This window comes from Podarcis erhardii (genome assembly GCF_964252035.2).
Source record: "Podarcis erhardii genome assembly, chromosome: 3".
Taxonomy (NCBI): Eukaryota; Metazoa; Chordata; class Lepidosauria; order Squamata; family Lacertidae; genus Podarcis; species Podarcis erhardii.
In genome coordinates, this window is record NC_138507.1 from 87196434 (window position 1) to 87211285 (window position 14852).

The following is a 14852-nucleotide window of genomic DNA, read 5'->3' on the forward strand; positions in this document are numbered from 1 at the left end:
GGCCCCCATTAAATGGGTATTGAGGGGAGTCTCTGTCCACAAGTGCACTGAGAACTCCTCTCTGCAATGTGGAAAGGGGGCCAGCTGTGTAAACACACACTTTGCAGTGTTCCCATATTCCTGACTGACCCTGCCATGCCTCAGACCCCAACATGGGGCGGAGAGGGATACCTAAGCCAAGGTTTCCCACATCTGGAATTCAATAAAGTTATGGCCAATTTTTTATCCCAAAATATATTGTCTGGGTTTTGTTTTGTTTAATTGAGGGCTGGCTCCCGGGAGGTGGGGGACTGTGCCTGGGCACACAACAACCAACATTCTTCACTCTGTGAGCTCCTCTGGATCAGGACAGGAGCACTTTGCCAACATTTTATGGCTTCTGCTTTCTGTCCTTGTGTACCCCATTCTCAACAATCCAGCTCTTAATTCTTAACAAACTTAAATTTCAACTCCCCCCCCCCCCAATTTTTGTTCAGGTCTGGTTCAGTGAGAAGATGTTTGAGAATACATTCTGTTTTTACACTGGTTATAAAATACCAGTGTGCAAAACTCTGGATCAGTATCATGAATATATTTCAACTCTCCCATCAATGGACAGCCCAGAAGTATTTGGTCTTCATCCTAATGCAGACATTACGTAAGTGGGTTTTTAGCAAAGATGGAAATTCTTCAAGTTTTTCTTTAATCACTTTAAAAAATATATTCTAAGTAAAGAAGTATACTGGAAATCTACAGTATTTACATATACCAGAATATTTAAGAGAGCCTTTCTGGATTTTTTCAAGATTAAGGGAACAATCCAGCATCATGCTGGTCTGTGGGAGGGAATTAAGGGAAAATCCCATTTGCAAAAGTGGAAGTTGGTTGTTCAAGTGGAACATCATAACTGGATATTACCCCAACTTAACACTTTCCAGGTTAAACGTTACTTTTAACAATTTTCAAAATGTGATTATCCTATGAACAGAGAGCTTTCCCATATGCTCTAACACTTCTAGCAACACATTTGTTCCCACTCAATTGTACTAAATAATTTAGTTGACATTTACACAAGATGAACTTGGATCAAACAGATTGCAAAAAATGATATTATTTCGTTAGTTCTCATGAAGTTCTTTGAATTTAATGATGGAATTTCAATCTTACCTGATAACTGCATTTTAAATGTTATCTTTTATTTAGTCACTTTTCATCCTTAAATACCTGTTGTTTGTTATTTTCTGCTTCAAATACTGCACATCTGCTACAGGATGTAATTAGTCATCATAATATTTTATTAGTTTTTTCTGTTATTCCTATGATTCAGTTGTGAATTATGCTTTTGGCCAATACGCTCACACTTAGCATTTCTGCGATTGTTAAAATCTGGTCAAACATTTCAATGGCATTATTAACAAGTTTTGAACACTCAGTTATTAAAAGTGATATTTACTTTTGGGTTTCAAAAGTTTTACTGTAGAGGACAGAGTCTAGTCCTTAAGTTACCTCAGAAAGGCAGAAGTGAATTCTCAGGTGGAGTGCCCATATCTGAAGATTCATGCCTAAAGAGCTATGGCTTTGACATTTTGTATTATATTACAACACGTATTATCGTTTTGACATTTCATTATTATTCAGGTGTAAGCATGCCTCCTGTAATTATATCCATGTCTTTCAAAAGTAATGTGAGAAGCAGCCCTGAGGTGTAAAAGAGCTTGAATCATAGAATCAGAGTTAGAAGGGAGCACAAGGATCATCTAGTCTAAACCCGTGCAATGCAGGAATCTTTAGCCCAATCTAGGGCTTGAACCCACAACTCAGGGCTAAGAAGTATAAGTTGCCTGTGTAATAGCATGTCAAGCACTGCTCTCTTGAGCTCTGAACATGTGGGGGTGCCACTATATCGCTCGAAATGCTAATGAAGCTATCAATGCAGCAGATGTATTTGTTTGTATATTGCTTTATAGGCTGGGATTATCACTCACCATTGGCATCTCATTTAAATTACCCATCAAACAGTTTTGGCATTTTCTCCCCGAAGAAGCTGCAAAGTGGCATTTTAGTTGGTGTGCTGCTGCTCTGGGAATGCACAGAAGCTTTCAGGGATGAATTTCCTGAAAGATCCCTGCAAGAGGCAGCTTGGCATTGTTTCTTTGCCTTTCTGAAATGTACATGAAATTCATTGGTTCTTTTCCTTGTAAATAAAACTGAGTCTTTTTAGCAGAGTAGAGTAGAGTAGAGTAGAGTAGAGTAGAGTAGAGTAGAGTAGAGTATTGCGGATTGCCAGAGAACAGCTATTCCTAGTTGCACTCAGACATTGTAGTATAAGCCTTTGGAGTCACAATGCCTTCCCTTCCCTCTTCTTTTATGCTCAAATTGAGGAAGTTTACGCAAGAAGAAAGAACAGGTTCTCTTACTGCAGATATTGAGAGAAAAGAAATCTGTTATCAAAAATAGTAAAATACTCTTAACAAAGAACTGCACAGTGCAAATTTCATGTGTCCATTTCCTAGCAACGAAACTAATATTCTGCTGCATATTATTGAAAATTCCTCTTAGGTATCAAAGTAGCACAGCATCTGATGTCCTGAACACCATTACCAATATTCAGCCAAAGGAAAGTGGAGGTGGAGTAGGGGAAACTCGAGAAGCTATCGTGTATCGATTAGCTGAAGATATGCTTGAGAAGCTGCCTCCTGATTACATAGCACATGAGGTGACTGTTTTTAAATTCTACAAGAGAATTGCAGACATGGGAATACTAATTTTTTTGAGGCAGGGCTCTTGAGACTGATGCAGCTTCTGGGTGGTCTAGAAATCGGCATCTGTGGTTGTGAACAATACCAAACACACATGCGCACAGTGGGTGCACTAAACATCCTAGCAGCTGTTGACACTAAGGGAAAGGTAAGTTGCAAACAACAAGCATAAGGTCATGATGGAAAGGCAGAGCTCTGCCAAACCAGAAGTGAAACAAAGGACTTTTAAGAGGAATGGGTAGCTTGTGAGTTGATATAAGCCATACCTAGGACAAACTGCTAAGTGTGGAACTTCTTAAAGTATAACCTTTACATGATAGAAAATCCAGGAAAAACACCTGCCTTTTCTAGACAGAAAGAAAAAAGGTAGATGTTTTCCAGGAGTTTCTATCATGTAAAGGTTGTACTTTAATAAGACATAATGGGCCAGTTTAGACATAATGATCTTGTCGCGATAATGCTGGGTTTAGTAAGCTGAGATTAGTGTCCACATACTACTACTCCTTCACAAGCTCTTCTAGTCCTAGTTTAAGCAAATCATAGTTTCCCATTACACACCAGCTGGCAGACTGGTTTAAGGTAAAGGGGACCCCTGACCATTAGGTCCAGTCATGGCCGACTCTGGGGTTGAGGCGCTCATCTCGCTTTATTGGCCGAGGGAGCCGGCGTACTGCTTCTGGGTCATGTGGCCAGCATGACTAAGTCGCTTCTGGTGAACCAGAGCAGCGCACAGAAACTCTGTTTACCTTCCCACCAGAGCGGTACCTATTTATCTACTTGCACTGCGTGCTTTTGAACTGCTAGGTGGGCAGGAGCAGGGACCGAGCAATGGGAGCTCACCCTGTTGCGGGGATTCGAAGCGCCGACCTTCTGATCGGCAAGTCCTAAGTTCTGTGGTTTAACCCACAGCGCCACCCGCGTCCCGTGGCAGACTGGTTTAATGTCACAGTAATCAGGTTATTAGATCTAGATCTGTTTATGTTTCAGCAGACCCAGTGCCCAATGGTTAGAACACTTGATAACATCCCAAAATATATATTTAAGCTAAAAAAACACCACAACAAATAGTTGCCTACAGTTCATCAGACAAATCAATGAATACCTGATGAAGGATTTGGAGTTAAACATGGTGTTGTTCTCCAGGGATAGAACCAGGCTGGGGTCCATCCTAATTAGCTGCCTGGGATTGTGGGTTTTTCCTTGAAGCCCTACTCTCAGAGGAGGACAGGGCTGAGCATCATTGACTCCTGCAATGTATTAAGCCTATGAGTTTATTGGACCTGGTATAAACAACAGGACCTAGCCTTTTCCTCTTTTTCTTGGTCAGTAGAGAAGCATTTGTGAGTTCTTGACACTTCAAGTGCTAGCTGAAGTGATTACTCTGGCAGAATCGGAGCACACACACACACACACACACACACACACACACACACACACACACCCCTCTATCTAGTTTAGGGGATAGACACTCTTAACCTCAGCTTTGAAGTTCTGAAACGTTTCCATTAGATTAGAACTTAAGATTTAAGTTAAAATAAATTGCTTTGAGTATTGCTTGTGACTTGAGTGTGAGTAGGTACTATGATAGATTCCTGAATCTTGCAGCATCTTAGGCGGAACAGTAGTTCCAAGGGACTACTCTTTTAACAGGCAGCAGCTGCTGGCTGATTCCCAAAGATTTCAGTCAAAGCAACTAATGAATTTTGTGCTTCAGCCATGATCCTGAAAGACCTCTTCTGTTAAAATGTAAGATATATAGAGCTGTGATAATATTCTTACAGCTGTGCTGAGCTTTTACACACTAGAAGTAAAAAGGAACCTGTCCTGCTCTCCGTTGCTGTATTCCCCAGTTTGTAGTTTGGGTGCCATTTTTCTTTAAAAAGGGGGCATCTTCCTAAGGTGAGTCTAGCCATTAAGGGAACAGTATGATGATGATGTTATGTCATCACATGGCCTGCCAGATTTGGCTGCATGATGATATCATGAAGCCAAATTAGAGTGAGGACAATGCCTTTACTCTGAGCAAACCTTTTCTTCTGTTTTGCACCCCCCAGTTCAATAACTAAAACTGGGGTAAGAGGTTTCTTTGTAAAATACACATACCTGTTTCAGCTTACGCCTAGGTATTCTGTTATAGAGAATCCTCTAAGGTTGCATAAAAGGAACATAAAGGTCCCTTTATGATGCTAGAAGAGGAATTTGGCTGGATGTGTATCTAATGGCTGTACCTTAAGGAAAAATTATTAGCTAATCAATTTCCAATGAGAATTGCTCCCTTGATTCTATATATATCACATCAAAGGTCACGTGTATCCCCAGATTATAGTAACTTCAAACAACTGTACATATTAGTGAATAATTTTCTCTTTTTATAGTCAAGATGCTGCAAACATTGGCCCATCTGTGCCACTTACTGAAAAATCCAATGGGTTCTTCAAGGGCAATGCAAAAAACAAGTTACAAGATTAATCCAGAAGAAATACGAAAGAGTAATGATGATATTAAAGTTGTAATTTCTCCTTCCTTAAAAAACCCATAAAGGATTTGTTTCTTAAGTATATGGGATACCACAACTTCAGAGGCACAGTAATTATTTCTCAGAATTTAATGGGTATACTCATTGGCCTCAATGAATAGCCTACGAATCTTACATAAAATGTAAGAATGCAATAATTGTATTCTCTCCACTAACTAGATAGTCATTCCCTTTGTATATCAGAGCTCAGATGATCATAAAGTCTACTGATTTAGGGTGCAATCCCTGAAGCACTGCTCCCTGGGCAGTCTCCATTGAAGTAAATGGTGACTATATAGAAGTGTTTTCTGAACTTGACTCATCATGGGGTAATGGTGTGGGGGGGGTGGCGGCGGAGGTTTTGTCTCTTATAAACACTGGAGAGTTCAAAGCTAATGTGACAAAACATTGCTCTTTTTTAAAATGTTGGGGTAGAGCAATCGTAAGTGGGGAGAGTGCCATGTGGCAGATCTGCTGCCACATCACAGGCCCTGTTGGCTCACCAGTCAGGGCACAGGTTGTGCCAGGGGTGTGTGCCTCTTGTATTTTCCCCACAGTGTCAGTCCCTAGGTGGATCGAAGGGGCTTTGACCCAATGGACCCAAAGTTGTTGGTGCCTCAACCCACTTGGCTCTACACTACATGTATGTTGCTTTTGTGTGTGTGCTGTCCGAGTTGGTATTTTCCTATGGTTACTTTACATCTTTGTACTGGACCACTCCTCTTCCTATACACTTTGACTCTGTCCCTTATTCACTATCTACTCTCTTAGTTTTTCTCACCCCCGCCCCTCCTTAATTTTCATCTTCCAAGAACTCCTCCTTCTGCAACTAATTATCTGGTACCATCTGTGCCATTGGTTCCCAGTTTGGATGTCTTTTTCTTGCAAGTGAGCAGGCAGGCTTTAACTGGGCGGTATTTTCTGACAAAACTGTTTTTGTCACAGCATTTTATAAATTTTATTTTTATGGCTGTTTTCCCACCGTTTTTAAAAGTTCAGTAATCTGCTTCGATCCTTCAGGATGAAGCATTAATTTTTAAAAGATAACTTTTTGCTAGCAGAGCAGTATCTATGCTGCAATTTCAAATTGGTTCTAAGTGACACTGACTTCAGAATTTTTTAACAAGCATGGGCATGGGATAGATAAGTGATCTGTGTAAGTGATTAGTCAGCAGGGATCAGCAAACTTTTTCAGCAGGGGGCCAGTCCACTGTCCCTCAGACCTTGTGGGGGGCTGGACTATATTTTGAAGGGGAAAAAAAATGTACGGATTCCTATGCCCCCCAAAATAACCCAGAGATGCATTTTAAATAAAAGGACACATTCTACTCATGTAAAAACATGCTGATTCCTAGAACATCTGCGGGTTGGATTTAGAAGGCGATTGGGTAGGATCCGGCCCCTGGGCCTTAGTTTGCCTACCCATGGATTCGTGTAATGCACCTTTTTTGCACTTCCAGTGTGCCATCCAAAGGGGAAACTTTGTGAGCTTAAACCACGTTTGAGTCTTATGCATCTCTCTGTAATGTACACAGCGAGAGGTCACAGCTCAGTGTTAGGGCACATGCTCTGCATGAAGAAGATCCCAGGTCCAATCCCTGGCATTTTGGTAAAAGAAACTGCAAGTAGCAGTTTAGGAGGACCTCTGTCTCGGCCCTTGGAGAGTCATATCAAGGCAGTGCATGCTGGGAGAGGTGAACCACAGGTACCACTCAGTGAAATGCATCTGCATCTGCATACTTTCCATGTGGACATTAATCTGCAAGTAACATACACAACCTGCTTCTCAATAATTGTTTTTTTAATTTTATTTTTTTCATATTTTATTCAGGGGGGGGAATACATGAACAAAGACATACAGATACCACAAATACACATAGAAACACATATGCTACCTATACAAACTAAAACAAGACAGTTACAGATAGGTAGCCGTGTTGGTCTGCCATGGTCAAAACAAAATAAAAAAATTCCTTCCAGTAGCACCTTAAAGACCAACTGAGTTAGTTCTAGGTATGAGCTTTCGTGTGCATGCACACTTGCATGCACACGAAATAAATGGGTATCTGAAGAAGTGTGCATGCACACAAAAGCTCATACCTAGAACTAACTCAGTTGGTCTTTAAGGTGCTACTGGAAGGAATTTTTTTATTTTGTTTTAAAACAAGACACCTTACCCACCCCCGTGACCTCCCTCCACCACGGCTCGGCTTCCTTAATTTTTAATTTACCGGTAATTATTTCATTGCATTTCTAAAAATCTTCATCTTCATCTCTTACAACAATTTCTGATTTAATTTTCACCTTTACTTTACATACTTACATACTTAAGCTATACTTGCTAACCCTATATTTACAACAAAACAAATTCCTTCCAGTAGCACCTTAAAGACCAACTAAGTCAGTTCTTGGTATGAGCTTTCGTGTGCATGCACACTTCTTCAGATACACTATATTTATATTTATATTCACACATCCACTTTACACGTTCAATCTATGTATATTAACATATTCTTTTAAGAGCAGCATTTTTCCATATATTCTTTGAAGCATTTCCGTTCTGATTTTAAATTTTGATTTGTTTGAGATCTTATAATTGCTGTTAATTTTGCCAACTCTATGTATTCACTTAGTTTATGAATCCATTCTTCTTTAGAGGGTACTGTCGTGTCTTTCCATTTGCTGGCTAGAACTATTTTGGTGGCAACTGTGGCATATAAAAAAATTCTTTTCTGTGGGATATCCCTCCCTATTATGCCCAATAGATATGTCTCAGGGTTTTTTTCTATGGAGATTTTTTCTATGGAGATTCTGCTGCTTCTCAATAATGGTTGAAATGCCCAGCTGGTGGTGGTGGACCAGAAGCTGGACCCAGTCATCAAAGTACTATCAAAGCAGAGCCATCAGTGGGGCTGTGTCAGCTCACACCACTTGTTGTGGATGCCGTACTGTAACAGGAGACTGGTCTCTCATTCGTATGAGAGCTGTGGGGAATGCAAAACCTGTGTTGGTCTCAGATGGGAGTGAGATGTTTTGTGAAGAATAAGATGCCTTGGTACCTGTTATGTTGGCCTAGCCCCAGCCCCACAAATCATAAGCAGAAATGGTGCATAATATAATTATTTTCCTACTGTTACTCTAAATGCTTTATTGACTGGATTACTTTCTCTTAACTTCCTATTTAGGTGAAAGCCCGCTTAATAAAAATGGGACATCTCAATTCTATGAATATTTTTCTTCGTCAAGAAATTGACCGAATGCAAAAGGTTATCAAAATAGTTCGAACCAGTCTAAGTGACCTTAAGCTCGCCATAGAAGGAACTATTATTATGAGTGAGGTAACCTAGTCCGTCATTATGTAAGACTACTCATTTTAAAACTAATGCATCTCATATCAGGGCCACTAATTTTTTGTTATTAATTTCTTCAGAATTTAAGAGATGCGCTTGATAACATGTATGATGCTCGGATTCCTAAACTTTGGAAACGTGTATCTTGGGATTCTTCCACACTTGGCTTCTGGTTTACTGAACTTCTAGAGAGAAACAATCAGTTTCGCATCTGGATATTTGAAGGGAGGCCTCCTGTATTTTGGATGACTGGATTCTTTAATCCTCAGGGTAAGAATTAGAAGGGTAAAATTAACTGTATATTATCCTTCATTTAGCTACAGTTTAATTTACTCTGTTGTAGTGAGATTCTCAGAGGGTGGGGGAAGGGATCAAATACATTCAGAGGCTTTTTTCAGTTCTACAAAGAAAATTTACATTTCTAATATGTATGTAATAATATGTATGTAAAGTATAATAACTGCTCATAGCTTCTGTCAAATTGATGCAAAAGTAGCATTTCCAATTTTTATATTATCCAAAAGACTGTGGTGTCCCATAGGACATATATGCAAGTTCTTCCAAAATTGCAAATTGTAAACATTTCCCCTGTATGACCTCCACTGTAGTATTTAATTTTCTGGAACCAAAATAGAATTTATTGTACATTCTAGCAAGTAATGTAGTCTCTCAGATGGATGAAAATCAACATGCATACATTCTTGTCAAGTATTTCTCCATTTTTGGCATATACCCTATTAGCAAGACAGCATTTCATCATGGGCTTGCATGGTTGGTTGCATGCCAATTTATTTTCCCATACCATCTTGGCAACCAGTTTCTATTTACCAAGGGGCATTTAGACTACAATTCTATAGCCACTTACCAGGAAGGAAGTTAATGGGACTTATCTTTTTAACAGGCATTTATAGGATTGAACTGTTAGACATTTTCAGAAAAGTAAGGGGGAAAGAAATAAGTAAAGGTGTAAGACTGGGAAGAAAGAACAGTAAAATAAAACAATTTGCCATTTTCTGTGGTTTAATGACTATCTTGTACCGAGGTAGACTGATGAATGCCACTGTGTAATTTCTAAACAAAACTGATTAGCTTCAAAGAACAGATAAAACTTTCAGAGAATATTTGTTTGGCAACAAATGATTTAAATTTTGAAAGCATTTTGGTTCTTTAGATATAAAATACAGCAGTGCTTTTTGGCCTCCAAAGCCCATAATACTTTCCAGTCCCAGTAAGGCCAATATGTGGCTTCTTTTGATTACAGTTTCTGGTTTTTCAAATCCTTAATATTCGCTGTAGCCACTAGATGTTGTTACTATTAATTCACTAATAAATAACAATAGTTGTAGCCTATAGTTCCACTGTTCTTGCTTTTCTCATTTCTTCTTATTTATGCCATATCTTTTGTTGGTAATTTGCTGCTGAAAGTTTTTGTGTGTTTTTTTACACCATGAATGCTTTAACCATAAAGCACTGCAGCCTGGAGACAGATAACAGAAAATGTTGTATTTAACTTGCCTTGTTTTTTCATCCACTTTGAAGGTTTCCTAACAGCTATGAGGCAGGAAGTGACTCGAGCACATAAAGGATGGGCTTTGGATACAGTAACTATCCACAATGAAGTGCTGAAACAAGCTAGAGAAGAAATCACAACAGCCCCTCCTGTATGTGTGATGTATTTATATTTTGGCATTGATTTCAGAACTTACTCATAGGAGTTGCATCCAATGAAATAATTCAGCTTGCTCAAGGACTTCCACTTGTGCACTGGAACTTCCCTCCCTCTCCTCCTCAACAGTCTGGTCTGAAGGGTTTGGGGAAACCCAGAAGCACTGTGCAAGTGGAAGTCCCTGCACAAACAGGATGACAAACAGGATTGCTAATTTCTCTCTCTCTCTCTCTCTCTCTCTCTCCTGGCTTGATAAGAGCCTAGAAGCAGCCTTTTCCATAGCAAGCATGGAAACCTAGACTTTTAGCCTCTTAAGAGGCTAGGTTTTTAAAATGCCATCTGCTAAATAGACAGACATAAGAACAGAGTAATTTATCCTCCCTCCATCAACCAGCCTGCTGCATTTCTGCAATGGTTATGGAGAAATAGACTTTTCTTCTTCCTTGACTAGCACTGAAACCAAATGGGTTTGGTGAAGTGGGGGGTTAGATTATTCTGTACCCACTTGCATGAAATTTCATGAACTCACAGTGGAATTCCTGGTCACCTATTCTTATGAAATACACGACTGTGTTATATGGTAATGAAGTGGTGAAACTATTCATTGTGATCCTTACATTTTACTACACCATTGCTTGTGCCTGTAAAAAAAGCAAGGGTAGCCATCATGTTTTGTACTACAACTCCCAGACCATTGGTTACATTGGCTGAAATGGATGGAAATTTTACTCCAAAGCATCTGGAGGGCACCATGTTGACCAACCTGATATAACTCTTTGATATTGATCATATTATAGAATCCTGATACACCTGATAGGTTAAAAGGTGAAGAAACATTGCCCTGAGTGCATTTTCTTTTCTAGGTGTATTATTCCATAATTGTTATATTAATTATCACCCTCAAGTGTTTTATTTATTTATTTTCTTTAAAAATTATATATTGTCTTCCCCTCACCATGGAATCCAAGGCAGCATACAGGTGGCTCGGGCACTAGCCAGACCCAGAGCTGTTTGGCATCAACAAGGTGGTGCCCTCATGTTGCCTTCAGACCATGAAGGCACAGTAGCTATATTTAACCTGTTATTTGGAGTTGGAAAAAAATTCCCTCCCCCACACCAGATAAGACTTGCAGAAGACCATAGAGGGTTTAAAAAGAAAAAGAAAGAAGTGAGGAGCTGTTTGCCCTTCCACATAGCAGTCCAGGACTCCTGCTGTAAGACCTACCTGCTGTTGTCTTTTTGGTGAGCTCAATATCTTAACATTTTTCATTCCCATTTAGTGCAATTTCAGGAACTTTGTGGATCAATTTTTTATTATGATTTCAAACTTTGCTAATTATGCCACATCTTATATTGAATAGGTTAAGTCAAACAGTCATGTTGTAATTTTAAAAGCAGACACTTTTCTATGCATAATAAACATCAAATCCTTTTCACACAGGAAGGGGTATATATTTATGGATTGTACTTGGATGGAGCTGGATGGGATAGACGTAATAATAAACTCACTGAATCAACGGCGAAGATTCTTTTCACTGTGCTTCCTGTTGTGCATATATTTGCGATTAATACAACTGGCCCAAGAGACCCTAAACTCTATGTTTGCCCCATCTACAAGAAGCCAAGGAGAACCGATTTGACCTATATTACTGCAATCTACCTAAGGACAACTGTCTCTCCAGATCACTGGATACTGAGAGGAGTAGCCCTCCTGTGTGACGTCAAATAAAGTCTGATCCTTTGATTTTGACAAATACACCAAAATAAGATATATCAATCATTTAAACTTTATTATTAAAGGGGCACACAAATTGACTTTTTTTCATTATTAACTATTCTCTTCCCCCAGAAAGTCTCATTTGCTTTATAATTTCCAACAATTCTACCTTGTACAGTTATGCTTTGGTATTCTGACTTTTGTCAACTATATTAAATTTTTCTCTTGCCAAACAGAAAAATCTTGTTTTGCGTTTTAATTTCCCCAGCTTTCCACTTATTTTTTTATTGTTAGTGGAACATATTAGCCTAGTTAATGAAAGAATTATGCTATATTTAGATTTAGGAGCCCAAACATTGGGAAGATCAGTGGAACTAAACTGGCACAAATCCAGGTACCCTATTTTGACTTTTTTGTGAATCAGACTGCCTATCAGAAACTGTTGAATGGATATAAATCGTTCCCATAATACAAATTGTTAATCGTTTTTTTTTCTCTGAAAAAGACAAACCACTTACACCAACATACTTCTTTTTAAGCAAATTTTTGCAGCATTAAAGACAATGGAATTAAATAAAATGAAGTTAAAGAAACGGTGGCTTAAGTGAGCTATTCATCACAGTCAACATAAACAGGATAATGATTGATATTGCAATATATTTGATTGGGGAGATTTCCTTCTCAGGAACTGCCCCCACCCTCTCTGCCACTACTTTCAGATGTGCTTACTGGAGATCAAACGCTAACAGTACTTGGCCCAGCAAAAGTATTGTGCATACCTTAGATAGTCAACAAGAAACATTTCCTTCTAACCCTGGAAGAACTTGTCAGATACCAGAATGCTTACCAATTATAAATACTTGTAGGTAAATGCTATTCAGTTGTCATTTGGATCCTTTGAGTTTGCTTTGAAGTTGGTTTGGTGATACAAACTGTGTGTGTGTGTATTTTAAGTTCCAGTAAATATAGAACTAAACACGGCCTAATCTAAATTCAAGAGTCACATATTTATTGGGGTGTGTGTGGAGAGATTTCTTATTCATTCTGAGATCAATAATGATTTCTCTCTTCTGGTTAGTAAAAAAGAAAGAAAAAAAGGATTTTGTTCCCAGCACTGCGAGGACACAGTTTAAATACTGTAATAATCATTAAGTGACCAGGTAAGATGAGACATTTATTATTAATCCTAATGCAGAGTTTGTTCAGAATTCACCTCTCAGAGTCTTAGGGCAGAAGAAATCATTGACTAAGCCGCCAGGGTTTGCGAGTCAAGTGGCTGATTGTCATTGCACTCAAGCACCTGTTCACTTCAGTCAAAGAAACAAGCAGTAAGTAGGATGCTTACTCCACGGGAAGCCAATTGCAGCTGGTAAGTCTTTCAATATACTTGCGGTTCACCTTTAATACATAAAAGCAGCCTGACAGGCAGAAGTAATATCCAAACCCCCTCTGGAATCTAACCAAACTATATCAGATGTGGTTATGCAATGTTGTGAAACAGCCAACCAGGGAACCTGCCACTATGCTCTGAGGTTTAGGCTCGTCATGCAAAGGAACTGCTCTTTAATGTTGAACACTAGAAAAGATACAGGGAATCTTCACAGGATGGGTGCCTGGTAGGGGAGATAGAACAGCCCCCTTGTGTGACATCCTGGAGGACTGCTGCAAGTTGATGTAGACACTACTGAATTAGATGGATGTTAGGAACATATTAGAAGAGGACATAAATCCACAGGTTTCTAAGTCTTCCCCTTTTCAGATATCCTGCTGCCCCAAAATGGCCCTAAACTATGCCAGTTCTGGAGCTGGTCTGGTAATTTCCCACCCATTGGAATCAATGGGAGGGACAACCAGAGGGAAAAAATCCAAAAGCACAGACTCTTCTTACCTTCCAGCCAGGCTGCCATGAACATTTGGGACTTTGGATCTGGCACTGGATAGGTAACAGCCTTATACAGACACAGATCATTGGTCCACCCAGCTCAGTATTGTCCACACTGACTGGCAGTGGCTCTCCAGGGTTTCAGGCAGGGTTCTTCCCTAGCCCTGCCTTGAGACATCAGGGACCTTCTGCATGCAAGGCAGATGGGATGCTCTACCAATGGAGTCCAGTCCTTCCCCAAAGAATCCCCTCCCTCCTGTTAGAATTGCTCAGTACGTTGTAGGAGAAGCTTGTGAGAGTGAATATGAGCTTACTTGCTATGGGCTTTAGGAAATGGGAACAGTATATATTTCTTACTGAGATAAGTTCTAAGATATTATCATGCAAACAGGATTCTCCTGAGTGCGAAGCATTATATTTCTAAAACAGCACCATCTACACACAAGGAGAAATATGCAAGCTTAGGGGACTCCCTAATGCTCGCTGAAGTGCACACTTTAAAAAATCAGGGGGCGGGGAAGGAAAGAACCACCAAAACAACCCACTGTTGCATGGGAGATGTGTGCTTGGAATGCAGTATCCTGGAACAGGCCATGGCTGGCTGGAACCCTGAACATTTTGTTGCAGGCTCTACTTGTTTTTGTAGAGCAATGAATTATAACTGCTGCCAGGCAAACATCACCTGGCCATAAAGGAAAAATGTTCTGACTTCATTTCTGATATACAGATTTCAGATCTCTAAATGGTCCCCCCCCCCCCGCTCCCAGCTTGAAGTAATGTGCTCCGTGGCTCATAAGTCTTGGCTGCTAAACCAGGTGCAATAGCATTTAGTGAGCTCAGGGGGCTCCTCTGTTTCTGTTTCCAATTGTTTCTGTAAGAAATGAACTTAAACACATCTATCTGCTACTGCTACAAATGTCAGATTTTAAGTATCCTAAGAGGTTTCCCCCTACTTATCAACAGCAAATCAAGTACCCCTTGGAG

At 39.7% G+C, this 14852-nt stretch overlaps 1 protein-coding gene across 1 annotated transcript in view; it reads left to right on the forward strand.

Annotated features, from left to right (window-relative positions):
• Window positions 1-12227, forward strand: part of DNAH8 (dynein axonemal heavy chain 8) — a 131578-nt gene extending 119351 nt beyond the window's left edge. The window contains exons 88-93 of the mRNA XM_081854116.1: window positions 477-637; window positions 2539-2695; window positions 8439-8591; window positions 8684-8873; window positions 10143-10264; window positions 11711-12227. Of these exons, the coding sequence (XP_081710242.1) occupies window positions 477-637; window positions 2539-2695; window positions 8439-8591; window positions 8684-8873; window positions 10143-10264; window positions 11711-11998 (1071 nt within the window). The 3' untranslated portion in view covers window positions 11999-12227. The remainder of the gene's footprint in view (window positions 1-476; window positions 638-2538; window positions 2696-8438; window positions 8592-8683; window positions 8874-10142; window positions 10265-11710) is intronic.
• The last annotated feature ends 2625 nt before the right edge of the window (window positions 12228-14852 follow it).